The 27,222-nt window shown below is 43.0% G+C and overlaps 1 protein-coding gene across 1 annotated transcript; it reads right to left on the reverse strand.

Annotated features, from left to right (window-relative positions):
• Positions 1-3,033: 3,033 nt before the first annotated feature.
• On the reverse strand, positions 3,034-26,933 carry fbxw8 (F-box and WD repeat domain containing 8). Its single transcript, XM_063018089.1, has 11 exons — positions 26,468-26,933; positions 25,162-25,266; positions 23,577-23,741; positions 22,579-22,667; positions 21,680-21,837; positions 21,399-21,595; positions 20,004-20,246; positions 13,679-13,806; positions 5,817-5,990; positions 5,470-5,586; positions 3,034-3,936 (listed from the first exon to the last, which is right to left on the reverse strand). The coding sequence occupies exons 1-11, from the start codon at positions 26,840-26,842 to the stop codon at positions 3,768-3,770; spliced, it is 1,920 nt and encodes a 639-aa protein (XP_062874159.1). The 5' UTR covers positions 26,843-26,933; the 3' UTR covers positions 3,034-3,767.
• Positions 26,934-27,222: the final 289 nt, after the last annotated feature.

The raw sequence follows: 27,222 nt of genomic DNA on the forward strand, positions 1-27,222 counted from the left end.
AACCTCAGTAACTACAAGTGTAGCAGGTACAGCAGTGTTGTTGGGATTAAAAAAAAAAATCTCAGTAATGACAAGTGTAGCAGGTACAGCAGTGTTGTTGGGATTTCAAAAAATCTCATTAATGTCAAGTGTAGCAGGTACAGCAGTGTTGTTGGGATTTCAAAAAATCTCAGTAATGTCAAGTGTAGCAGGTACGGCAGTGTTGTTGGGATTAAAAAAAAAAATCTCAGTAATGACAAGTGTAGCAGGTGCTGGAGTGTTATTGGGATTTCAAAAAATCACAGTATCCAAAAAATCTCAGTAATGACAGGTGTAGCAGGTACAGCTGTGTTGTTGGGATTTCCAAAATCTCAGTAATGACAATAAATCTCAGTAATGACAAGTGTAGTAGGTACAGCAGTGTTGTTGAGATTTAAAAAAATATCAGTAATGTCAAGTGTAGCAGGTACAGCAGTGTTGTTGGGATTTAAAAAAAATCTGTCCAAAAAATCTTAGTAATGACAAGTGTAGCAGGTACGGCAGTGTTGTTGGGATTTAAAAAAAAAAATCTCAGTAATGACAAGTGTAGCAGGTGCAGGAGTGTTATTGGGATTTCAAAAAAATCACAGTATCCAAAACATCTTAGTAATGACAAGTGTAGCAGGTACAGCAGTGTTGTTGGGATTTTAAAAAATCTCAGTAATGTCAAGTGTAGCAGGTACAGCAGTGTTGTTGGGATTTCAAAAAATCTCAGTAATAACAAAAAAATCTCAGTAATGACAAGTGTAGCAGGTACAGCTGTGTTGTTGGGATTTCAAAAAACCCTAGTGTCCAAAAAATCTCAGTAATGACAAAAAATCTTAGTAATGACAAGTGTAGCAGGTACAGCAGAGTTGTGTCCATGCTGGGGTGGAAATGATGGGAATGAAAAATAAAAGGCCTGTGATCATAAAGCGTCCACTGATAAAAGACTAAAGAAAAATTAACACACGTACACGAGAAAAGAAAACAGCTTTAGTTTCTAACCTAGAACCAGCACTAACAGTACAGTACATGTGTTCCTAATAAAGAGGCTGGTAGTTTTAACCCATATTTCAAAACCCCAACAACACTGCTGCACCTGATACACTTATACTAGTACAACACATTACTTACTAGTACATCATCATTTTATCGTAGTGTCTGCATGCCAAGATCTGGTCAGTAAGGGCTTAGGGGAGTGAGAAAATGTAGAAAGAAATATATGGGCTACATTCAGTAATTGTATACCCACAAAGTTCATCTGTATGATACGTGGAGCTTAAAAATAATAAAAGAATGGACGTACCAGATAGGTGTAGACCAGTTTACACTGGTGTTAATAAGTGTACAGAGAACAAATACTTGAACTATTCTGGTTGCCTTTAAATAGAGGTGAAATAGGACTCACCTTTTCCAAAAGAACACGTATGTACACGTACACACACACGTACACACGCGTACACACGCGTACACACACGTACACACACATACACACACACACACACACACACACACAAATGTGGTTTCCATACACCTCCAAGTGACATGTATATCATGGTCTTTTTATGATGTCTGTATTTCTTCTGGAATGTTCTTTTTGTCAAGAGTTTCTAAGGTTTCTGTCTCTGGTTCCAGACCAGTACCAACATTTCCACCAGACTGTTCAGGCGGGATCCTGGCACCAGCACTGGCACCATGCCGGGATAAAGAAGTGCCTTGTGGGGGGTTCTATCAACATAATGGGTCAAAACAAACGGTAAATTGGATGAATAATGGATATATGATGGTCACAGCACAGTGTTTTAATTCCTCATTAGTGATTATGATCACCTACAGTTGGTGACTTCTCTGTGCCCATGTTAATCCGGCTTGTCCGACTGCACCTGTTAAAAGCCCATGTCAGGTCATGATGAAAACACAGCTGCCCTATGCTGAGGGGGAAATGGTCTGTGTGATCAGATGTAACCCGAGAAACCAGGTCTAACAGGTCTAACATGAATTCGATGCATTATTGACAATGGCCACAGTCAAACCAGTTTTACATTATCACAGGTTTAGAGGCTGGAGTGGCTTCTTTTCTTGCTGCTTCTTTTTTGACTTGACTGTGGACGGTGTCTTTGAAGAATGCTTTCTAACCTAGTAAGACATCAGTAGTACATAGGAAAAAGCTGTACGCTTCTGAAGGACAGAATAAGTTTAGTGGCATTACTGCCAGTCTGTCAGGTGGCATTGTTTCCTAACAAAGCTATCAGAGTTTGTGCTGCGTTCCCCACCCTAGGTAATGAATCATGAAGTGCTATTACAAACAGTCCAAAGCTGTCAGACTTCAGTACAATCGGCTGCATTGTTGTCCTTCTGATACCATTTAAATCACTCGTGAGTGCATTTAAGACATTAGGGGAGAGGTTCTCAACCCTATTTCAGCCAGTGACACAGTTCCACATTTCTGGATTGTCCTGATCTCCGGCGCACCCCCTTACTGGCCACCGGCTGCATATATACACCAACCAGCGGCAGATTCATACAGAGAGCGTCAGCACATATGGAGGACCACGCTACTCTCTTTGTATTCCTCCACCATCCAAGTCAATATCTCAACCAGAAAGTAGTAGCAGCCCACCTAGCTTCCTTCAGTCACAGCCGACTGTGACCTGATCTGAAACTTAAGACTTTGTGTGGTCACACATGGTGAGACCGTGTACAGTAAAGTATGTTGGTGGTAGCATCATTTTATGATGATAATTTTCAGCGACTGGCAAAGGACTGCCAGTCTGGTCAGGACTGAAGGGAACGTTCATGGGTCACAGTAACAGAACAATACAGAACATCTATATTAAAACCTTCAGTAATTGTTTTTGTTAAGGGCGCTGTGTGCACATCTGACTGCCGGTGTAAACTGTCTACAGATCTAAAAGAAGCGACTAAACCAGAAACAAGGATGTACAAAAATACTGTATTAAAATTATGTTTAAATGATCCAAATACTGTATATTCACATTAAAAACTAAAAAATGACAACAAGTACAACAAAACTGTGTTTTGGGTATCACCATTGTTACCAAATAACAGATTTTATGTAGTGCAGGTAATAAACAAACTACTGAGAATTTAAGATTGTACCTATATACAGTATAATTACATATATAAAATAATACAGTAGTTAGATTCAGTTCTTTTCATCCTACAAAGGTCTATAATACCTTATAAAGTCCAGTTAGCATAAAATAAATCTTAAAAGCAGTTTGAAATCCTGCTTAGGGTTTATGTCTTCTTTATGGAAGCCCATTTCTCTCACCTAAAACGGCGTTAGGAAGTCGAAAGAACCTTAAAAATTGTTTGATTGTTTTTCATCTCAAAAGTGTCTATATTGACCTGATATTTATATATGGTGTGAATGGGGCTTCCGATGTTTTCTTTTTTTTTTTTTTATCTGTTTGCCAGAATCAGCCAAAGAAAACTGGACCAATTACATCACCGTGTCCATAACATACAGAAAAAGGTTCAGGATTTACTGGTTAAACAAACCGGCTCTTTTTCTCTGTGTTGATACAAACAGTAATGTTGTTGGTCCAGGTTACAGTTGTTTTGTACAAACAGTCTGATGGAAAATAAGGTCTCTTTTATTTTTAAAAGCTCTGGCCTTACGCACTATTTTCTAACACTATATGATAGTAAAGCATGACTTGTCCTCTTCACACAGAAGTAGCTGCTAAACACATCAGAAACCCCCACCGGGTCTCAGTGTCCATTTACAGGTGCATTTAGGTTCACAGGCCAGAGCTCTGAGGGTCAGCGAGCTTGTCGTAAGGCATGGCCAGGCCGATGTTGTAGTTATAGCCGCTGGTCTCGGTGTAGTCGGACCTGCAGATGGGCAGCACGTGGTCCTGTGTGGAGGAACCCGTGGAGAAATCGTAGTAGCAGATAGCCCCCCGGTGTCTGTGCAGAAAACAGCATGTCAGGGTCAGCAAGAACCACATCTGCTTTTATATCAAGCTTTACAAAGCTACATCAGCTAGTTAGATATCATGATATGGACATCTATCATGATATATCGTCTTTATAGTGCACTGATTTATAGTGCAGTGCTTCATAGTGCAGTGCGTTATAGTGCAGTGCATCACACTGCAGTGATTTATAGTGCAGTGATTTATAGTGCAAGGCGTTATAGTGCAGTGCTCTATAGAGCAGTGCATCACACTGCAGTGATTTAAAATGCACTGATCTATAATGCACTGATCTATAATGCATTGCTTTATAGTGCAGTGATCTATAATGTAGTGCTTTATAGTGCAGTGATCTATAATGTAGTGCTTTATAGTGCAGTGATCTATAATGTAGTGCTTTATAGTGCAGTGATCTATAATGCAGTGCTTTATAGTGCAGTGATCTATAATGCATTGCTTTATAGTGCAGTGATCTATAATGTAGTGCTTTATAGTGCAGTGATCTATAATGTAGTGCTTTATAGTGCAGTGATCTATAATGTAGTGCTTTATAGTGCAGTGATCTATAATGTAGTGCTTTATAGTGCAGTGATCTATAATGCAGTGCTTTATAGTGCAGTGATCTATAATGCATTGCTTTATAGTGCAGTGATCTATAATGTAGTGCTTTATAGTGCAGTGATCTATAATGTAGTGCTTTATAGTGCAGTGATCTATAATGTAGTGCTTTATAGTGCAGTGATCTATAATGTAGTGCTTTATAGTGCAGTGATCTATAATGTAGTGCTTTATAGTGCAGTGATCTATAATGCAGTGCTTTATAGTGCAGTGATCTATAATGTAGTGCTTTATAGTGCAGTGATATATAATGTAGTGCTTTATAGTGCAGTGATCTATAATGTAGTGCTTTATAGTGCAGTGATATATAATGTAGTGCTTTATAGTGCAGTGATCTATAATGCAGTGCTTTATAGTGCAGTGATCTATAATGTAGTGCTTTATAGTGCAGTGATATATAATGTAGTGCTTTATAGTGCAGTGATCTATAATGTAGTGCTTTATAGTGCAGTGATCTATAATGTAGTGATCTACAGTATAATGTAGTGCTTTATAATGCAGTGATTTATAGTGCATTCTTTATGTTGCAGTGCTTTATAATGCAGTGACTTAAAATGCACTGATCTATAATGCAGTGATCTATAATGCATTGCTTTATAGTGCAGTGATCTATAATGCAGTGATCTATAATGCAGTGCGTTATACTGCACTGATCTATAATGTAGTCATTTATATTGCAGTACTTTATAGTGCAGTACTTTATAGTGTGGTGCTGTATATTGCAGTGATTTGTAATGCAGTGATTTATAGTGCGGTGCTTTAGAGTGTAGTGATCTATAATGTAGTGATTTATAGTGCAGTACTTTATAGTGCGGTGCTGTATATTGCAGTGATTTATAATGCAGTGCTTTATGCTGCAAGGCTTTATAATGCAGTGCTGCATAGTGCCGTGTCTGTGTCAGGTTACCTGCGGTGAGCAGTGAGATCATCATCAGTGATGCAGGCTCCACGTGGGTTCTTTTCATCAGGGATGTTGGCCGTCACCAGGGTGCTGCTGTCAAACCGTACATGACGAACAGGGTGCCTACACACACAGCACATCATTTAGTTTATTTTATTACTGTGGCTGGAACACCTGAACTCACTCGAATCACTTCATATACAGGAATCATGGGAGAAATTGACCTGTAGAGTGATCAAAACACACAGCAGAGTTCTAACAAAAGCACTGGAGTTGAAGAACCTGGAGATGATTGTGCTTCTCCTGTAACCACAAGCTGATTTGAAACATTAAGGAAAAACATCTCCTCCTACCTGTTGTGCATCTCCCAGAGTTTCGTCCCCATTCTCATTTCCCAGACACACACTAATCCTTCACCACCACCGCTCACAATCTTCCACTCGTCCGCCTGCACCGTGGTCACCCCCAGGTAATGGGCGTACAGTGAGACCACAGAGGAGCCAGAGCGCAGGTCAAACACTCGAACCCTGGCATGAACATAAAAACACACACAAGTCATGAAGATCAACTAAATCATTTCTCACTTCATTTACTTTTGCACTGCTTGAATCGTCCAATTTTAGATATATTTAATTCCCCTGTCCGCTCTGGTGACCTATGGTGGTTGCATAACACTCGCTGGTAAGGAGGGTCGTCGGCTAGCACACGTTCTTTACACCAGCCAGCGCTGGATTTGGACAGAGCTTTGAAATTCAGAGGATCATGCTTTTCTCTCTGTATTCCTCTACCACTCATGCCAGCGCAAGAAGTTGCTGCTGCAGTAGCAGGAAAATTATTTCATATCCGTCCATTAGACATTTATTGTCTGTTAAATCCCTGGCCAGGTCAGTAGCCCTTTCGTGACTTAAACTTGGTTCTCAGTGTTGGGATGTTAGATTGCTGCACCGCCCGAGTACCAGTCTTTATTAATTTTAAGCTCTCATGAAGAAGAATGTTGTAATTTTGGTCATTTTCAAAGCATCAATGTGTGCCTGTAATTTCTGAAACATAATAAGTGATCAGGAAGCAGCACAAAGGATTTCCAAACCATCTGTGCCGCGGTCGCTTAATGGTACCGAAAGCAGCCAAGAGATGACTGCATGTGGACCCTGTCCTAATCACCCAAATCTAATCATGCCCAGACGGCTAAATGCATAATTCGAGTTCTGATTCTTTCATGAATGGCTGAGGATGTTTTCCAAGTCAGCAGCAGATCTCACGTTAGAGCAGGACGTCGCGCGGACGTGGCTAACGGTGGTCGGGTTTAATTCCGTTAAGATGCTCCGTGTCTTGTTAGTGGGTGGAATGCCATTCCTGGCATTTCTCAACCATCATTAATCTCATGCTGGAACGTGCTGGAGGATGATTTCAGTGGGCTGTCTGGGAACACGCTCCTTTTGATCAATCAGAAATACGGGTTTCCAACAGGTCCTGTGCCAGGAAGCCGGAAACAAAGTAAGTGCTGAAAGTAAAAAGTAAAAGTACGCCGGCAAACTTGGCGCAGGGCCCAAAGTATAAGGACACACTTTCTAATTACTGGAGAACAAGTGATGACACAGGCACTACAAGGATGACTGTAGTCCATCTGTTTCTCTACATACCTTTTTAACCTGCTTTCACCCTGTTCTTCAATGGTCAGGACCCCCACAGGACCACCACAGAGCAGGTATTATTTAGGTGGTGGATCATTCTCAGCACTGCAGTGACACTGACATGGTGGTGGTGTGTTAGTGTGTGTTGTGCTGGTATGAGTTGATCAGACACAGCAGCACTGCTGGAGTTTTTAAATACCGTGTCCACTCACTGTCCACTCTATTAGACACCCCTACCTAGTTGGTCCACCTTGTAGATGTAAAGTCAGAGACGATCGCTCATCTATTGCTGCTGTTTGAGTCGGTGGACTATTCTCAGTCCAGCAGTGACAGTGAGGTGTTTAAAAACTCCAGCAGCGCTGCTGTGTCTGATCCACTCATACCAGCACAACACACACTAACACACCACCACCATGTCAGGGTCACTGCAGTGCTGAGAATGATCCACCACCTAAATAATACCTGCTCTGTGGGGGTCCTGACCATTGAAGAACACGGTGAAAGGGGGTAACAAAGCATGCAGAGAAACAGATGGACTACAGTCAGTAATTGTAGAACTACAAAGTGCTTCTATATGGTAAGTGGATGTGTGTAGAAACAAGGAGGTGGTTTTAATGTTATGGCTGATCGGTGTATATACAGTGTATCCCAAAAGTGAGTACACCCCTCACATTTCTGCAGATATTTAAGTATATCTTTTCATGGGACAACACTGACAAAATGACACTTTGACACAATGAAAAGTAGTCTGTGTGCAGCTTATATAACAGTGTAAATGTATTCTTCCCTCAAAATAACTCAATATACAGCCATTAATGTCTAAACCACCGGCAACAAAAGTGAGTACACCCCTAAGAGACTACACCCCTAAATGTCCAAATTGAGCACTGCTTGTCATTTTCCCTCCAAAATGTCATGTGATTTGTTAGTGTTACTAGGTCTCAGGTGTTCATAGGGAGCAGGTGTGTTCAATTTAGTAGTACAGCTCTCACACTCTCTCATACTGGTCACTGAAAGTTCCAACATGGCACCTCATGGCAAAGAACTCTCTGAGGATCTTAAAAGACGAATTGTTGCGCTACATGAAGATGGCCAAGGCTACAAGAAGATTGCCAACACCCTGAAACTGAGCTGCAGCACAGTGGCCAAGATCATCCAGCGTTTTAAAAGAGCAGGGTCCACTCAGAACAGACCTCGCGTTGGTCGTCCAAAGAAGCTGAGTGCACGTGCTCAGCGTCACATCCAACTGCTGTCTTTGAAAGATAGGCGCAGGAGTGCTGTCAGCATTGCTGCAGAGATTGAAAAGGCGGGGGGTCAGCCTGTCAGTGCTCAGACCATACGCCGCACACTACATCAAATTGGTCTGCATGGCTGTCACCCCAGAAGGAAGCCTCTTCTGAAGTCTCTACACAAGAAAGCCCGCAAACAGTTTGCTGAAGACATGTCAACAAAGGACATGGATTACTGGAACCATGTCCTATGGTCTGATGAGACCAAGATTAATTTGTTTGGTTCAGATGGTCTCAAGCATGTGTGGCGGCAATCAGGTGAGGAGTACAAAGATAAGTGTGTCATGCCTACAGTCAAGCATGGTGGTGGGAATGCCATGGTCTGGGGCTTCATGAGTGCAGCAAGTGTTGGGGAGTTACATTTCATTGAGGGACACATGAACTCCAATATGTACTGTGAAATACTGAAGCAGAGCATGATCCCCTCCCTCCGGAAACTGGGTCGCAGGGCAGTGTTCCAGCATGATAATGACCCCAAACACACCTCTAAGACGACCACTGCTTTATTGAAGAGGCTGAGGGTAAAGGTGATGGACTGGCCAAGCATGTCTCCAGACCTAAACCCAATAGAACATCTTTGGGGCATCCTCAAGCGGAAGGTGGAGGAGTGCAAAGTCTCGAATATCCGCCAGCTCCGTGATGTCGTCATGGAGGAGTGGAAAAGCATTCCAGTGGCAACCTGTGAAGCTCTGGTAAACTCCATGCCCAGGAGAGTTAAGGCAGTTCTGGGAAATAATGGTGGCCACACAAAATATTGACACTTCAGGAACTTTCACTAAGGGGTGTACTCACTTTTGTTGCCGGTGGTTTAGACATTAATGGCTGTATATTGAGTTATTTTGAGGGAAGAATAAATTTACACTGTTATTTAAGCTACACACAGACTACTTTTCATTGTGTCAAAGTGTCATTTTGTCAGTGTTGTCCCATGAAAAGATATACTTAAATATCTGCAGAAATGTGAGGGGTGTACTCACTTTTGTGATACACTGTACATATATGTATATGTGTGTAGTATGTATATGTAAATAGTGCAGATAAAAAGGTGGGTAGGAAGATGTTTGAGATGTTGTGGGGGAATTGTTTGGGCTGCTGGTCAGTGAAAGGACAGTCTGTGTATTCTGCTATTGTTATGCAGTCTGATGACAGTGGGCACAAAAGAAGGTCTGAAGCGCTCCGTCTTGCTCTTTGCTGGAATTAGCCTATGACTAAATGTACTGCCCTTTCACCATAGTTCCTCATGTTGATGAAAGCATATGGCCATATAGTGTAGCTAATGACCGGTGTAGATAACATGTAGTCATTACAAACAGTGTTAATGCAGAGTGACACAACTGTTGAAAATAAAAGGGGCCATTCCGCCAAATCTGTGCAGTTTCCTTCCCCAGGACATTATATGTATAAATGTAGATGAAAATTAACTTTAAAATACATTTTTTAATTAAGCAAAGTGTCCTGCACATTGATCTAATTGCACTGATATAATTTAAAACATTAATGAAAACTTCCTATAATTGTATTTTTCATGTCCCAACTCTCTAACACGACACTTTACAATGAAATATAACAAGTAAAATCTTTCAGAAATCCTTCTTCCTGCATTATTTGGCGACTCCAGATCCCATCTATGTTTTTAATATTTATTTTCCATAATAAATTAATAGTAATGTGGTCAAAATCCACGTTTTAGTCACGTCCCCAGGTTTTCACTCAGTCCTGTTACAGTCCTGTCACATATTCATCCTTCTAAATAATGTGGAAATATTTTTATCAATCAAGTCACATTTTGAACAGAAATGTTCATGATCTATATCTACTGAAGGAAGAGCTTTAGTAAGTTCTCTCCCCCCCCCATCTCAACATACATTCCTGTTAGCTTCATTTTTATTAGTTGTTATTTGTTTATTTTAAAAATAACATTTTGTGATAGATCACTAGACTGTGCCCGGTGTTCTCGTGCTTTTAGCATGTTCTCCATGCTGCTATATTTGATGTATTTACTAATTCTAGGTTAAAAAAGTCAGTCCTGTTACTTTCAGTCCTGTTACTCATATACAACCATCTTCCACTTAGAAACCTTGAGATTGACCAAAACACATTCTGAGTAGTTATGTGTGTTACTAGATTCGGTGTTGAACAAGGATAAAAAATTTACTTTCATTTCATCATGTTACTACAGGCAAATGGCACCAGTTCGGTGGAATGGCCCAAAGGCTTTTCTGGGAGGTGTCATATACTTCCAAAGTTTCAGCTTAATAAGATATGTTGGCATTAAAAAGATATGTTGGCATGACTGACTTTAAAAGTGACAGGCAAAATGAACCGATTGTGGAAAATCTTCTCATGGACATCGAACAATCAAACAAGACATTTGGCAGCAGATAAATCAGCGCGGTCAGATTTTCGGCGGGGTACAACCTCGTCCTGCACCCGCCAACAGTCCCCTCTCGGTCCGGAATTAATTAGACAGGGGGATAAATGCATGCATTAGGGCCTGGATTTTGTCCACTCTAATGGCCACCCAGACCCCGGGTCCGTTATTTCCGCTCCGAGAGTTTGAGCCGAGCCAGGCCGACCCAGCCAAGCTGGCACTCGGACGGGGCGTTTTGATTGGCTGCTTCGTAGGTTCAAACCTAGGGCCTCTTCCTCTATCTCTCGCCATCGCAGATGGATGGAAAGCAAGAGTTCTGCAAGGACGGGGTGATTAAAAGGGGGCCACAGCTGGGCCCTGCAAAAGTGAACCCCTCAACCTTGGCTGGAGTGAAAACACAGCAGGACTTGATCTACAAAGGCCAAAGCTTTTCTGCACTTGCCAAAGCATTCTCATCATCCAGGCTCGAATGCGACTGAATAGCTTTATTTGGCAGAGTAACTCCTGCTCTGTGTGGAAGCTTCCAGATGTGTTTAAAAGGTTTTTTTTGTTATTTTTTAGGCAGGACGGACGTACTGCCTGTCGTCTCCAGAGACGTCCCTTTGTCCACCAAATTAAGCCCACAGATGATGAGACTCGGATAATAACGGCATCCTTTCATCTGAAGAGTTTTTTTTCTCTTTTTATCACTCCACCACTTTAATGATAAGTGGCTGAAGCTTTCAAATCCTTTTCATAGAACGCTTTTCAAAGGCTGGCCAAAAATAAAGAACAAACAGGATGTACGCTGCTTCATTATCATCAATAGAAGAATCAGAAAAAATACTTTTTAAATGTTTTTCTTTTACAGCCCAGATATGTTGTGCAGAACACTGGAGCTCCTCTAGAGTCTAGACCAACCCTGTTAAATTCCAAAAGGGGCTCAGTCATGCTAGAGCAGGACATCGTCTTCCCCAAACTGTTGGTACATTTTCATTTTTACCACTGCTTTATCCAGGTCAGGGTCCGGTTCCCTGACACTAAACACACGGCAGGAACACACCCAAAACAGGGTGCCAATCTACTGCGGCGCTTTGGTCACCAACCCAGCTGACAAAACCTGCTCAGATTCGAACCCAGATATCAGAGTTAGTGGACTAGCACATTTTACTGCTGCACAGTTTATGTAATATAAATGAAATGAGCACAAGGGTCTTATTATATCTGTGCAAAAACACAGTGTCTGTGAAGAAAGATGGTAGAGGACGGTAAGGTTTTCTGTCCATGGGCTGAAGGCGAGGTGTAACTGAGTAGTGCAGCAGGATGATGATCCAAAATATGTGTACATAATATACGTTTATGTACGCACGGCAAAATAAAGAACTATGAAACCATTGGTGTCCTGATTTAAACCCTATATTTATTAATTTATTAGGATTTTAACGTCATGTTTTACACTTTGGTTACATTCATGACAGGACCAGTAGTTACTCATTACACAAGATTTATCAGTTCACAAATTTAACGTCAAACACAGTCCTGGTCAATTTTGTATCTCCAATTCACCTCAATTGCACGTCTTTGGACTGTGGGAGGAAACCGGAGCTCCCGGAGGAAACCCACACAGACATGGGGAGAACATGCAAACTCCACACAGAAGGACCCGGACCACCCACCTGGAGATCGAACCCAGGTCCTTCTCGCTGTGAGGCGACAGTGCTACCCACTTAGCCACCCACGTGAACAAACTGTAACTAGCAAGACGGGTTTCATTTCAGCCAGGCCTGTAGATCATAAATCCAAGTTACCTTGAATCTTACCATTAAAGTCAAGCAGCTACCATAAATCTTCATGACATAATCCAATAAATTTTCCGAAGAGCTCAAAAGGTTGTTAAAATAGAGTCGCAGAGCCATTTCTATGGATTTACGACTCCACCAAATCTCAGTAAAAGCCATTATCTTCAAATGCAGAGAAAATGGAACAGTGCTAAATGTACCCAGAAGTGCCCGGCCTTGCTAAAGGTCTCCAGATTAAACCCAGTCAAGTCACCACTTTGAAACCACTTGAAACCAAAAGAAACATCATTGCTGGTCTAACTTGCAAAACAAGGTTTTCATCCTTTTGGGATCCTGTTGTACAAACAGTTTGTTTGTTTGTTTATTAGGTTTTTAACGTCATGTTTTACTCGTTGGTTACATTCATGACAGAAACGGTAGTTATTCATTACACAAGGTTTATCAGTTCACAAGGTTATATCGAACACAGTCATGGACAATTGCATGTCTTTGTACTGTGGGAGGAAACCCACGTGGACACAGGGAGAACATGCAAATTCCACACAGAAAGGACCCGGACCGCCCCACCTGGGGATCAACCCAGGACCTTCTCTCTGTGAGGCGACCCACCAAGCCACTATGCCATTCTGATTTAAACCCTACAAAGAAAGACTTTCTTATAGGGGTGATATGGGTGTTGGATAACTTTTATATTATATTATATAATCGTTTTATAAAACATGTGGTTCTTACTAAAGTTTCCTGTACATCATTTGTTTTGTTAAACTAGCTGAAATTATTCAGTGTGACAGGTACACAACAACTAAGGCAAGCGGAAAAGAAGAAAGTGACATTTTCACACCTCTAGATGTTTTCTTCTGCAAACAGCCGCCTTAAAAATTGTCTTTTGACAGTTAAAAACAAAAAAAAACTGACAGCTAACATGTTATACTGTTATATGCTTATTATCTTAATAAAAAATTAACAGCTGCTGCAGGTGTAAATGAGAAAAGGTCCGGAGTTATTAAACTCGCCCCCGGCGAGGCGCCCAAGGATTTTAGACTGCCAGACAGATGACAAAAAGCAAGTACAAGATGCTACAGTTTATGTGTGTGTGTGTGTGTGTGTGTGTGTGTGTGTGTGTGTGTGTGTGTGTGTGTGTGTTACCGTCTGTCCTTGTTCCCACACACCAGCAGGTGTGGGGGGGAATCTCTCAGATTGATACATGTGAAGTCTCCTGCAGAGTTCCCCAACACCAGCTCAGACTGGCCAGTCTCCAGGCTGTACACTCGAACCTGAGCGGAAGGATGCACATAAGAGAAACTTGTCATTAGAGAAAAGCTCTGATGGCCGTGAAAACCATAAAACGAGCCTTTTCCCGTGTAATAAGCATTTGCTGTGAAATTCAAACTTTAAGGTTTGTGTTTAGCGATTTAACATTTTTCATTCGTGCAGCGTTCAAGTGCCTCATGTTTACTGGTTAATCTGCATTATGGGGCATCCTAGCACTCCTTCGGCAATTCAGTTAGCAATCGGTTAGTCAAAATGTCCAAGATGTCGAAGTGTAAAGCAGCTAAAGACACGATTCGGGTAGGCCACTCAGGTGGCGCAGCGGTAAAAACACACGCTGGAACCAGAGCTGGGATCTGGAATACATCGTATCGAATCTCAGCTCTGCCTGCCGCCTAAGGCTGAGCGGCCACATGAACAACAATTGGCCTGTTGTTCAGATGGGCGGGACTAAGCAGGATGGGGTCTCTCTCTCATGGCTGGTGCAATTACGACCTCTGCTGGCTGATTGATGGAGCCTGCACAGAGATGAGAAAAGAGTGCTCTCAGGAGTGTGACTCTCCGTACACAACGCTGAGCTGCACTGCACTCGTCAAGGTGTAGGTGATAAGATGCATACGGCATGCTGCCCACATGTCGGAGGGGGCATAGCTTCGTTCTCCTTAATCAGAGCGTGGATCGGCATTGGTGGAGAGGAAGCATGAGGCAATCGGGCAATTGGATGCGCTAAAAGAGGGGGAGAAAGGGGAGAAAATGCATAAAGAAAAAAAAAAAAAACTAGTAGATGGATGTGTTAATCGGACGGTTGCTTGAATAGGTAATGAGGGTTACAAAGTCGTTGGATAGATAGATAGATAGATAGATAGATAGATAGATAGATAGATAGATAGATAGATAGATAGATAGATAGATAGATAGATAGATAGATAGATAGATAGATAGATAGATAGATAGATAGACAGATAGATACTTTATTGATCCCGAAGGAAAAGAATGGATTGATTTGAATTGGATGGATGGATGGATGCATTGCTTTGTGATGGTTGGCTGCACAGATGGGCCAGCTTTCTCCAATGCCCTCTATCTCATATCGTAGCAGAATAGCCACTGATGAAGCCATCCATGTTGTGATGATGTCAATCCAGCCTATTATTGGTCTTCTGAGTCACTGCCATTAATATTGTTATGTGGAAGCCATATCACACACCCAAAGTAATAATAACTTGCTGGACTTAATGTGGTTCAGTAGCACCTTATCAGTTCTGGCTATCTTGTAAACTACTCAGTGGTCACCATCTTCGTCCAATGAATACAAAGGATAAATAGGTGGGTGGGTAGCAGGTTGGATTGATGCTGTAAGGGTGAGCTGGTGGATGGACGGTGGATGGACGATAGGCAGATAAACAGAGGAGGACTGACTGTTGAACAGACGAGTCGATTGGATGGATGGATACTATCGCTTCATACATTCGCTGTCGCACGGTACCCTGACGAGAACTGACTTTGACCATAATTGAAAAATAATTAGCCAATGTTTTTTTCAGTCAAGGGAATTAAATCAGACAAAGCTTCTTCATAATCAGTAAATGACTGGATGCGTCTCCCAACGAAACAGGTCACAAAGGAAACAGAAGAGCCAAACTGGACACGAAAACCTAAACCAACAGATAAAGAAACAAAACAAAAGCCAGGGAAGAGGAGCGGGCAGCATGATGTAAGCTTTGTGAAGGTGCCAGCTGTTCAGTGGCTCCGGGACCGGCCAGACACTCTTAATTGGGCGCTGCCCTCCAGCGAGCCAAAAGCGCAGACAGGATTTTATATAAAAAAATTACAGCCGAATAAATTTGAGAAAAGAAAAGAGAACGCGCCTCCTTTGTTCCGCACAAGTGTTTTTACGAGCTGGAAGAACAGAAAAAGCAATTTGTCTGGATAAATGGTTGAGCTATGGGCAGACTCAATTATTCAATTATCGTCGAGCATTCAGGGGATACGAACACAAGAACAATGACGATGTTAGAGAACAAGACATGAATAACTGTATGGACGTGCTATGACGGAATATGTACACTGTATGGCCACAAGTATGTAGACACCATTTGTAGTTGTGAAGTTGGATAGATGGGGGGTTTGATGAATGGGTGGATGGATAGATGGGTGGTTTGAGTAATGGGTGAATGGATAGATGGGTGGATGGATAGATGGGTGGATGGATAGATGGGTGGTTTGATGAATGGGTGGATGGATGAATGGGTGGATGGATAGATGGGTGGATGGATAGATGGGTGGATGGATAGATGGGTGGTTTGATGAATGGGTGAATGGATAGATGGGTGGATGGATAGATGGGTGGTTTGATGAATGGGTGGATGGATAGATGGGTGGTTTGATGAATGGGTGAATGGATAGATGGGTGGATGGATAGATGGGTGGATGGATAGATGGGTGAATGGATAGATGGGTGGATGGATAGATGGGTGGATGGATAGATGGGTGGTTTGATGAATGGGTGGATGGATAGATGGGTGGTTTGAAGAATGGATAGATGGGTGGTTTGAGTAATGGGTGGATGGATAGATGGGTGGATGGATAGATGGGTGGTTTGATGAATGGGTGAATGGATAGATGGGTGAATGGATAGATGGGTGGATGGATAGATGGGTGGATGGATAGATGGGTGGTTTGATGAATGGGTGGATGGATAGATGGGTGGTTTGAAGAATGGATAGATGGGTGGTTTGAGTAATGGGTGAATGGATAGATGGGTGGATGGATAGATGGGTGGATGGATAGATGGGTGGTTTGATGAATGGGTGAATGGATAGATGGGTGGATGGATAGATGGGTGGATGGATAGATGGGTGGATGGATAGATGGGTGGATGGATAGATGGGTGGTTTGATGAATGGGTGAATGGATAGATGGGTGGATGGATAGATGGGTGGTTTGATGAATGGGTGGATGGATAGATGGGTGGTTTGATGAATGGGTGGATGGATAGATGGGTGGTTTGATGAATGGGTGGATGGATAGATGGGTGGTTTGATGAATGGGTGGATGGATAGATGGGTGGTTTGATGAATGGGTGAATGGATAGATGGGTGGATGGATAGATGGGTGGATGGATAGATGGGTGGTTTGATGAATGGGTGGATGGATAGATGGGTGGTTTGAAGAATGGATAGATGGGTGGTTTGAGTAATGGGTGAATGGATAGATGGGTGGATGGATAGATGGGTGGTTTGATGAATGGGTGAATGGATAGATGGGTGGATGGATAGATGGGTGGTTTGATGAATGGGTGGATGGATAGATGGGTGGATGGATTGATGGATGGATAGATGGGTGAGCTAGTGAATTGAACATCTAGGTTGACGGATTAGGTATCAGGTCACTAGGTGGATGGATGGGTTTTCAGGGTAAAGTGAGTGAATGGATGGACGACTATATAGGTCAACTGGTGGATGGAAGGTGATGAACAATACTGGCTGGATAAATGGTTGAGCTACGGGCAGACTCAATTATTCAATTATCGTCGAGCATTCAGGGGATACGAATACAAGAACAATGACAATGTTAGAGGACACGACATGAATAACTGTATAGACGTGTCCACATACTTTTGGCCATAGTGTATCACACTGAGAGGCTGCAGGTCAATTAAGCAATACAGATTTTGCTAGTATTAGTATTACTGCTTTGTATGAGTACTGAGACTGAGAAACGCTGTATGCCGAGGAGCGTTGCATCCAACGTCGACTCCTGTTGGCACCGGGGCAGTGAACCCTGAATGCCTCCTTCCTTTTGTTAACAGGTTTTAATCGGGCACATGCCAGCTCATTAAGAAACACAGAAACACCTCAGATTACCAGTACGTGTGCTGGCACTCCTCCTTCCTTCCTGCTGCTTCCGGCAGGCGCGCAGACACGCAGGCAGGAAAAGTGTTAAACATGATTTGGCGAAATAGACGATGCCATGCACCATGGAATTGCAAATGGGCATTATTGCATGTTGCATGTGTGTTTGGAAGCGGGTTTTTAACCAAATCACTGAGAAACTTTCAACTCAATCTAAATACAGTACGGTAAACATCACGGTATTTTAAACGCAGGGCTGTGAATAAGTTTTTGCCCCCTTCCCAATTTCCTTCTTTTATTATTATTTGCATATTTTCTATACTTTAGATCATCAAGTTAAGTTAGTTAGTTAATTCTGCATCCTGGGGCACATGGTGCCAACACATTTTCTCCAGCCGTCGTGGTCATGGGCAAGCCAGTGTATCTCATCCCAGTTCTTGCCTTCCGCTGCCATCTCCTTCTCCACCGTTCTCCACCATGTGCCCAATGGCCTGCCTCTCTTCCTCTTCCCTGGTGGTGCCCATCTAAGTGCAGCATGTGGATGTCTGGTCTTGCTCATCCGTAGGACGTGGCCCAGCCATCTCCAACGTCTCTGCTTCACCTCGTCTACAATGTTGTTGATGCCTGTGCGTCTGCTTATTTCCTTGTTGGTGATATGCTGTTCCCAGTGGATTCTAAGGATTCTACGGAGGCATCGCCCTTCAAAGCCTCTGAGCCGGCTCTCTATCTTCTTGTTGATTCTCCAGGTTTCCGAGGCGTATAGGAGAACTGAGCGGATATTTGATTTGTAGACCAGATCATCAAACAATGTAAAAAATCCAGGTAAACATTTTTTAAACAATTATTTCATTTATGGAAGGAAAATGATGTTCTGCCGTTCCTGCCCCTATGTAAAAAAGTAAAATTGCCCCCTGCAATTAAATCAACACCCAGGTAGACATGTTGAATCTAAACGCCACTAAAATAGAACCGATCTGGTGATGAAGCAGAGTAGAAGGTCTCAAAAAGCAGCACATAAGCACATGAGATTCAAATAAAGTTACTGAAATCTACCAGACTGATAAGGGTAACAAAGCCATTGCTAAAGCTCTGGGACTCAAGTAGAACATCAAACCACTTCCAAAATTAAAGACCCAAGCAAACCCAACATGCTTTCTTTTTTTTTTTTAATGCTGATTTTATTTATGGAAGGAAAAATGTTGTTCAGCCCTTCCTGGCCCTGTGTACAAAAGTAAAATTGTCCCCTATAACAATTAAATCAACACCCAGGCAACTGTGTTGAATCTAAACGGCATTAAAATAGAACCGGTTTGGCGATGAGGCAGGTTAGAAGGTCTCAAAAAGCAGCACATGAGCACATGAGATTTGAATACAGATGCCAAATAAAGTCACTAAAATCTACCAGACTGAAAAGGGTAACAAAGCCATTGCTAAAGCTCTGGGACTCAAGTAGAACATCAAACCACTTCCGAAATCATCCCTTTCTGGCCCTGTGTAAAAAAGTAAATTGCTCCCTTAACAATTAAATCAACACCCAGGCCGACTAAAATAGAACCGGTGTGGTGATGAAGCAGGCTAGAAGATCATGATGCCACGTTCTAAAGTGATTCGAATACAGATGGCAAATAAAGCCACTAAATTTCAGGCTGAAGAAGGTTAGGAAGCCATCGCTAAAGCTCTGGGACTCCAGCAAAGCACAGTGAGAGCCATTATTCACAAATGGAGTAAACCTAACCAAAATGTACCCAATAACACACTGACGACTTCACCCATGAGACCACAGATGAATTGACTGCAAGTTTTGTGCAAAGCAAGTACACCCCGACTACCTACTCAACCCTACTGAACACCTTTGGGATGAATCAGAATGTTGTCGAACACCAGGGGTACACCAACTGCCTGGGTACAAATTCCCACAGATGCACTTCAAAATCCTGTGCCTGAAATGGAGGTTGTTAGAACTGCAAAAAAAGAACAGAAAGGAAATGTAGGGACTCTGTATTAATGCCTGTGGTTCTGGGATAAGTGTCCAGTGGCCATATAGTGAATATAGTAAAAAAAAAAAAAAGAGGACACACAAGAACCAGCTGCACAGGTGAGTTCGATTAGATTAATTAGCAGTTAGCAGAGGGAGATCTGACAGTTAGCTCTGGGAAATGTGAGGTTTAAAAGCAAAACAGGGCAACTAACAGGGTTCCAACAACGTGAGTTATACAGACAGACCGGCATTTAAATCTGAATTAAATATTTACCAGTGGTGTCCACATACTTGTGGCCAGATACTACAGAATCTACAAGGACTCAGTGAGTGTGAGTGTGTGTGTGTGTGTGTGTGTGTGTGTGCCAACCTTATTCCCCCCGTCGTTCATGCCCCAGCCGCAGCTCTTTACCCCAACAGCAGCCCGACACGTTGTCACGTCCATGCAGGTGACCGGGTGACCATATACAGAGTGAAGTAACCTGGCACCTCGGTCCTCCTGCTCTTCTTCCTCTTCTGTCCTAGTCGGATCCAACAGATAAACACTCTCAGCCGCCCACGCTGCGACCAACGTGGTCTCCCGCTTCCCTGGCACTATTAACACACCGTCCACCTGAAACGCAAACATCATAGTGTGTCCAGTTTCTAGCACATCAAAATAATTGATCTAGTCATGCCCAGTCATGCCCAGTTGGCATCTAGTCATGCCCAGTTGGAGTTCATCTTTCCCCGATCATTGCCACCCCCACCCCATACCACTTCTTTTCACCTGTTAGCGGCGGGGTCTTACAGAGTGCAGTATTGTTCACGAAGAGCCATGCACTGCTATTTGTGACCCCCCTGCCCCCAAGCAGGCACCTCGTCCGGCCAGCAGAGGTCAAAATTGCTCCAACAATAAAGAACCCTGTTTTAGCGATGGTCCCTTCTCCTACAGACACACAGCCAATCATGTGTCTGTGTAGGCGCCCGGCCAGCTGAGATTCGAACTCAAGACCTTGAGATCTCAGCACTGGCAAACATGCAACTCAATTAATTATGTCTAGTGTGGGTTCCGGGTGTAAAAAGTTTAACAATGTTGTCATATGGCCTCCTTATTCCCTGTTAACGACTGACACAGCTAATGACTTCTCTCTGCCCATATAAATAGGGTTAGTTTCACCGAACCCATTAAAAATGACCACTGTGGAACAGTAGTCTCATGAAAAAAGAAAAAAGTGCCTTCTGGTGCTAAGAAGAAATTTCCAGATTAGGAATAGTCCAAGTCCAACTAAGAGCCATTGTGTCATGAATTAGAAATTGTTTACAGTCAAGCAAGCTTTATATCACCATGTGTATAGAGGCTGTCAGGTGGAAAAAAGGACTTGAAGAGCTTCAAGGCTCTCTGAGGTGTGCTGATGACTACACAGACACAGGACAAAGCAGGAGCAGGCGGCTTCTTACTTGTTCCAGTGACAATACAAAGCTTGCTTGACTGTGAACACCACTCTTCATTCACCATTCAAATTTCTGCTCTGCATAAGGTGACGGTTCGGTTTCCAATTCACCTCCCCTGCTCGTCTTTGTACTGTGGGAGGAAACCCAGACAGACACGGGGAGAACATGCAAACTCCACACAGACAGGACCTGGACCATTCCACCTGGGAATCGAACCCAGGACCTTCTTCAGCGACTGCAATTAAGCATGATCACTTTGAAGGAATGAAGAGGCCAGAACGGACTTCTCGTGTTATTTCAATTGGGATCGAAACACTTCATAAACACTTACAGGTTTAGCCAGATTCTTAAGGCACGTTGTCCTCCAGTAGCCCCGGTCATCAGGGGCCTCGATGCGCACCTCTAATCCGGACGCAGAGGTCAGAACTGGACCATCGGCTCTCAGGTCGAGGGAACGCACCTGCTGAAGGTGCCGATAGTGATGGACGGGCTCAAGAACGGACTCGGTGCTCCAGACAGACACACACCCTGATGATGCGCAAATTGAAAGAACAGAACTGAGATTTTTTCCATTTCATTTCAATCAAAGCATTCAAATTTCAGACCTCGTACCATTTTCATACGCCGCACAGGCCACGGAGCCGGCGACCCGGACCAGGCCGACGTGAGGTGGCGGCGTCTCGGATCTGACGCCGTGAGGTGGCTGCAGATTTAAAGCCCCAGAATCCCAGTCCAGAGTGTTCCAGAGCCTCACATCACCTGAGGTGTACCTGTGGAGATCAAACACACGTCCTATTTTAAAACCGTCCGCATTCATATGGAGCCGTACTTCACTTCGGGGAGGCTTTCACCAAAGGTTTGCAGTGTGTCTGTGGGGATTTGTGATCATTCAGTAAAAATTTTACATCCCAGTTTATACCAAATGGGTTCAGTGGGACTGAGGTCAGGCATCTGTCCAGATTACTGGACTGTTTTCACACCAAACATGTTAAACAATGTGCACTGGGCATAATCATGCTCAAACAAGAAAGGGCCCCAAAGTTCCCCAAAGTTCTGCCACAATTTGGAAGCACTTCATTTATTTATATCAACTACTGCTTTTATCCCAATCTAGAATCCAAGAAGAAGAAGCCAAATCCCCCCCACTGGAACCTTGCTGTTAGTGCCTTTGTTCCATGCTGGTCGAGTAGGGCTGAGACTATCACATTCTCTCTTTGCTGCACATGTGGTACTCACAGAAACTGAATTGCTTTCAAAGAGACAATGTATTAATACCCATGTTTTCCAAAACGTTTTACTGTTAAAAGCCGACAGAACATTATCCAAAAAGCACTTGGGGGTCATGTAGGTGTTTTTGGGCAAATGCAAGACAAGCCTCGGTCAAGAGGCTTTAAAAACGGACATTTTCTTTTTAAAGAAACAACAGATAGAAAATGATTCCAAAGTAATATATGATTACTTTTTTCCAATATTTTGTCCATCCCTGTGTTTATTGTACATTTACCGCTTACCCAGCAATGACGAGTCCATCACACGAGCTGGCATCACATAAGACTTTTCCTATTTCATACTGCAAGTTGCTGATAGACCCAACTCGATTCTGCAGGACACAAAACGAACGTCCAGATTTTTTTTTTTTTTTTTTAATTATCTATTTCCCCCCACATTTCTTCCCTATTTTAGTCGTGTCCAATTACCCTGATTGCGTCTTCTATACTGGTTCGATCCTTCACCGCTGATTGAGGACTTGCGCCCCCCCCCTCCGGTACGTACAGTCAGTACAGACTGCATTTTTCACCTGCACGAGTCGAGTTCGTACACTAATGGACGCTGTGTACGGTGGGCCACACCCCCATCAGCGTTATTCCTCAGCCCTGTGCAGGCGCCATCAGTCAGCCAGCAGGGGCCGCAGTCGCACCAGTTATGAGGACCTATGATCCGACTTTCTTGCCCTCTAACCCTGAACAACAGCCAATCGTTGTTCATGCTGCCGCCCAGTCCAGTCGGAAAGGTAGAGTCGAGATTCGATGCGATGCATTTAGGACCCCAACTCTGGTGCAGAAGCGTACTTTACCGCTGCGCCACCTGAGCGGCCACGAAGGTCCAGATTTATAAATAGTTACTCATTATACAAGATTCATCAGTTCACAGGCGGCACGGTGGCTCGGTGGGTAGCACTGTCGCCTCACAGCAAGGAGGTCCTGGAGCTCTCTGAGGAAACCCACACAGACACGGGGAGAACATGCAAACTCCACACAGAAAGGACCCGGACCGCCCCACCTGGGAATCAAACCCAGGACCTTCTTGCTGTTAGGTAACAGTGTTACCCACCGAGCCGCTGTGCTGCCCTGTATGCAATTAAACCTACGTAAAGTAAAAACATCCCATCTGTGTTCTGTAATTTAATAAAGGTTGGAAGAAATAATTCTGCTACTATTATTATTTCACATACTGTCCCAACACTTTTGTAAAGGTTTTGTTCAGTACCTCACAGCAATATTTTACGTACCTTCCAGTTGTACTTGACATTTTTCTCATTGTTACAGCAGTCTCTCAGCGTGCTCTTCCAGCAGGGGGAGTCAGAGACACTTGCCCCACTGCAGTACCCCTCCTCCAAGCACAACCTGTACCACAGCACCTCGTCCTCTGCTAACACTCTCCACGCCTGACTCACCTAGCACATACAGAGAGAATCATTCATCAGTTCACAAGGATATATCGAACACAGTCTTAGACAATTTAGTGTCTCCAGTTCACCTCACTTGCACGTCTTTGGACTGTGGGAGGAAACCGGAGCTCCCAGAGGAAACCCACGCGAACACGGGGAGAACATGCAAACTCCACACAGAAAGGACCCGGACCGCTCCACCTGGGGATCGAACCCAGGACCTTCTTGCTGTGAGGCAACAGTGCTACCCACCGAGCCACCGTGCCTCTCGAGAGTAGTACATACGACTGGGACATGCAGTGTCTCCATATGTGAGTCGGAATTTAGTCATTTTAGAAATATGACTGTGGGAATTTGTGCCCAATTCAGTTAAAGGATGACATTTGAATGGCTGGGCACTGAATTTGGTAAATAAGCCTCAACTGATGTTCCAGTTCATTCGAAAGCTGTTGAGTGGGGCTGAGGTCAAGGTCAGTCTCTGTGCTGGACACTGGAATTTCTTGAAACTGAGATTCTCTTCATTTCTTTATAGAGCTTGCTTTGTACACAGGAGCACAGTCATGCTGGAACAGAAAAGGGCCTTCCCTAAACTGCTGCAATGTTGGAAGCACATGATTTCCTTTATATAACTGATTCATTACACCTGTTAGCGATTTCTGTGGCTGAAATACATGAATTCAATAATCAGAAGCGGTGTCCCAATTAGGGATGTAACGATACACTCTACCCACGATGTGGTACGATTCACGATACTGGGTTCACGATACAATTTTTTCCTGGTTTTTTAAACAAAATGAAATTGAAGACGAATTCTGACAAAGTTTCCTTTTATTATTTCTCTTTATAATAATAATAATAATACTTTCAATTTATATAGCGCCTTTCAAGATACCCAAGGTCGCTTTACATCAAACAATAAACAGTTCAGTGAGGTACAAAAAGAAAGCATAGTTAATTGAAGAGATGGGTTTTTAACAGAGATTTAAATTGTGGAAGTGAAGAGACAGAGCGAAGAGAAGAAGGGAGAGCGTTCCACAGAGTGGGGGCAGCCACACTAAATGATCTGCCACCCAAGGTTGACAGCCTAAATCTAGGTGTGGCCAGCAGGCCAGCATCGGAGGACCTGAGTGAGCGACTGGGTATGTAAGGTGTCAGCAGATGGGAGAGGTAGACCGGGGCAAGTCCATGAAGGGCTTTAAAAGTAAGGAGTAGTATTTTAAATTGGAGGCGTTTATGCACAGGGAGCCAATGCAATTGCTCCAAAACCGGGGTGATATGGTCGTGTTTTCGAGTGGATGTGAGGATATTAAAAAATATAAAATAAAATACAGTATTTGTGATTATCTTTTACTTATCTAAACAATGAATCCTTATCCTTTGTACCATGAGATGTAAAAATGGGCAATGTCAGCTGATCCCAACTTACTTGAGCACATCGTCCCAGATCGACTTTGCTTAAGAACTGGAAAATCTTTAGTGCCAGTTCATAGGGCAACTCCACATCAAAGAAGGGAATGTCGTTAATCTCATTCTGAACCAGAAAAGAACAAGAAATATCAGAGAAATCAGTTTAAAACACTCATTTTCATTTTGTTGTTAGGGTATTGCTAGGTGGTTGATAGTTGTTTGCTATGGTATTTCATGTGGTTGTTAGGGTATTGCGAGGTGGTTGATATGAGATTCCTGGTGATTGCTAGAGTGTTGTTTGTCCTCCGCTATAGTATTAAGGTGGTTTTAAGGTGTTGATCAGTGGTCACTCTAGTATTCTATATGGTTGCTCGTGGTTTCTATGGTGCCCAAGGTGGTTGCTATGCTGTTTCATATTGTTCGCTATGGTATTTCAGGTGGTTGTTAGGGTATTGCGAGGTGGTTGATACGAGATTCCTGGTGATTGCTAGAGTGTTGCTTATCCTCCGCTTTAGTATTAAGGAGTTTTTTGGGTGTTGCTCAGTGGTCACTATTGTATTCTATATGGCTGCTCATGGTTTCTATGGTGCCCAATGTGGTTGCTATGCTGTTTCATGTTGTTCGCTATGGTATTTTAGGTGGTTAGGGTATTGCTAGGTGGTTGATAGTTGTTTGCTGTTTGCTATGGTGCCCAAGGTGAATGCTATGATGTTCTAGGTAGTTGCTAGTGTTTGCTGTTCGCTGTGGTATTTCATGTGGTTGTTATGGTATTGCTAGGTGGTTGATGGTTGTTTGCTATGGTATTACAGGTGGTTACTGGGGTATTGTAAGATGATTAAGTCCTGGTGATTGCTAGAGTGTTGCTTATCCTCCGCTTTAGTATTAAGGTGGTTTTAAGGTGTTGATCAGTGGTCAATCTAGTATTCTATATGGTTGCTCGTGGGTTCTATGGTGCCCAAGGTGGTTGCTATGCTGTTTTATGTTGTTCGCTATGGTATTTTAGGTGGTTGTTAGGGTATTGCTAGGTGGTTAATGGTTGTTTGCTATGGTATTTCTGGTGGTTGTTAGAGTATTGCTAGGTGGTTGATATGAGATTTCTGGTGATCCTCTGCTATAGTATTAAGGTGGTTTTAAGGTGTTGCTCAGTGGTCACTCTAGTATTCTATATGGTTGATCTTGGTTTCTATGGTGATCTAGGTGGTTGTTATAGTGTTCAGGACCCTGTTGGTTGCTGCAAGACTGTTATTGTTCCACTTTGCACTAACTGGAAGGGGTGTCCATATACTTTATATCCTGAAAATCTAATATAATTGTCATATTCGTACCAGATCGTGGATGAACTGATCTATAAGAGTGGCTTTGGGGTTGGATCTGAACCGAGTCTGATTGTGCTGATCATCTGCTCCATATCTCCTCTTCCTCCTCCTCCTCTCCTCCTCCATCCGAGCCAGCAGTGGACTACTCCTGCCGTCCAGCAGCCCCTCTGCTATGGACACATACTGCGGCTGACCGGCTCTGATCTTCTGACCCTGAACTTCATCAGATCCTCCGTCTGTGGTTCTGTGTTCAGTCTCATCTTCAGTCCGTGTGGAGCCGCTGGGAGCCGCTGATGCCGCCCCGCTGTTCTGTTCTCTGTCGCTCCGTCTCTCTAATTCCTGCTTCCACTGTTTTCTAAACGCCGACAGCTCCTTCACCTCCATTTTCCCTTCAGATGATTCGCTTTCATTTCTTTATTTCATTTACCTCCATTTCATTCATTTAGCATTATGCTATGCTATGCTATGCTATGCTAACGACACCGCTGTTACCGCTGTGAAGAAGCAAAACAAACTTTGGTCCGCCAGCGAAATAAACTCGGCTGAGTACAGGAGTTCAACAAAGTAGTTCCGAGCTGCTTACAACACTTAATCACATTTTAACATTTTGACTTTAAATTTCATAAACATGAAAAATCTTTGTAATCAGGAAATGAACATTCTTAATCATAAGTTACATAATTACCTCCTTAATTGAAAGAAAATCCTCAAAATAGAATCTACAATGTTTAAATGATCAAAAACTTTAAAAAAATTAAAGAATC

This window comes from Trichomycterus rosablanca, chromosome 21 (assembly GCF_030014385.1).
Source record: "Trichomycterus rosablanca isolate fTriRos1 chromosome 21, fTriRos1.hap1, whole genome shotgun sequence".
Taxonomy (NCBI): Eukaryota; Metazoa; Chordata; class Actinopteri; order Siluriformes; family Trichomycteridae; genus Trichomycterus; species Trichomycterus rosablanca.

What these genes read in the sequence shown, in the direction of transcription:
- fbxw8 (XM_063018089.1), bottom strand. Translation starts at nt 26,842, where the DNA reads ATGGAGGTGAAGGAGCTGTCGGCGTTTAGAAAACAGTGGAAGCAGGAA. An exon ending in TTAAGAATCTGGCTAAACCT is followed by an intron (nt 20,247 to 21,398) that starts GTAAGTGTTTAT and finishes TTTGCGTTTCAG; the next exon opens with GTGGACGGTGTGTTAATAGT. An exon ending in TGAACGACGGGGGGAATAAG is followed by an intron (nt 13,807 to 20,003) that starts GTTGGCACACAC and finishes CCTTCCGCTCAG; the next exon opens with GTTCGAGTGTACAGCCTGGA.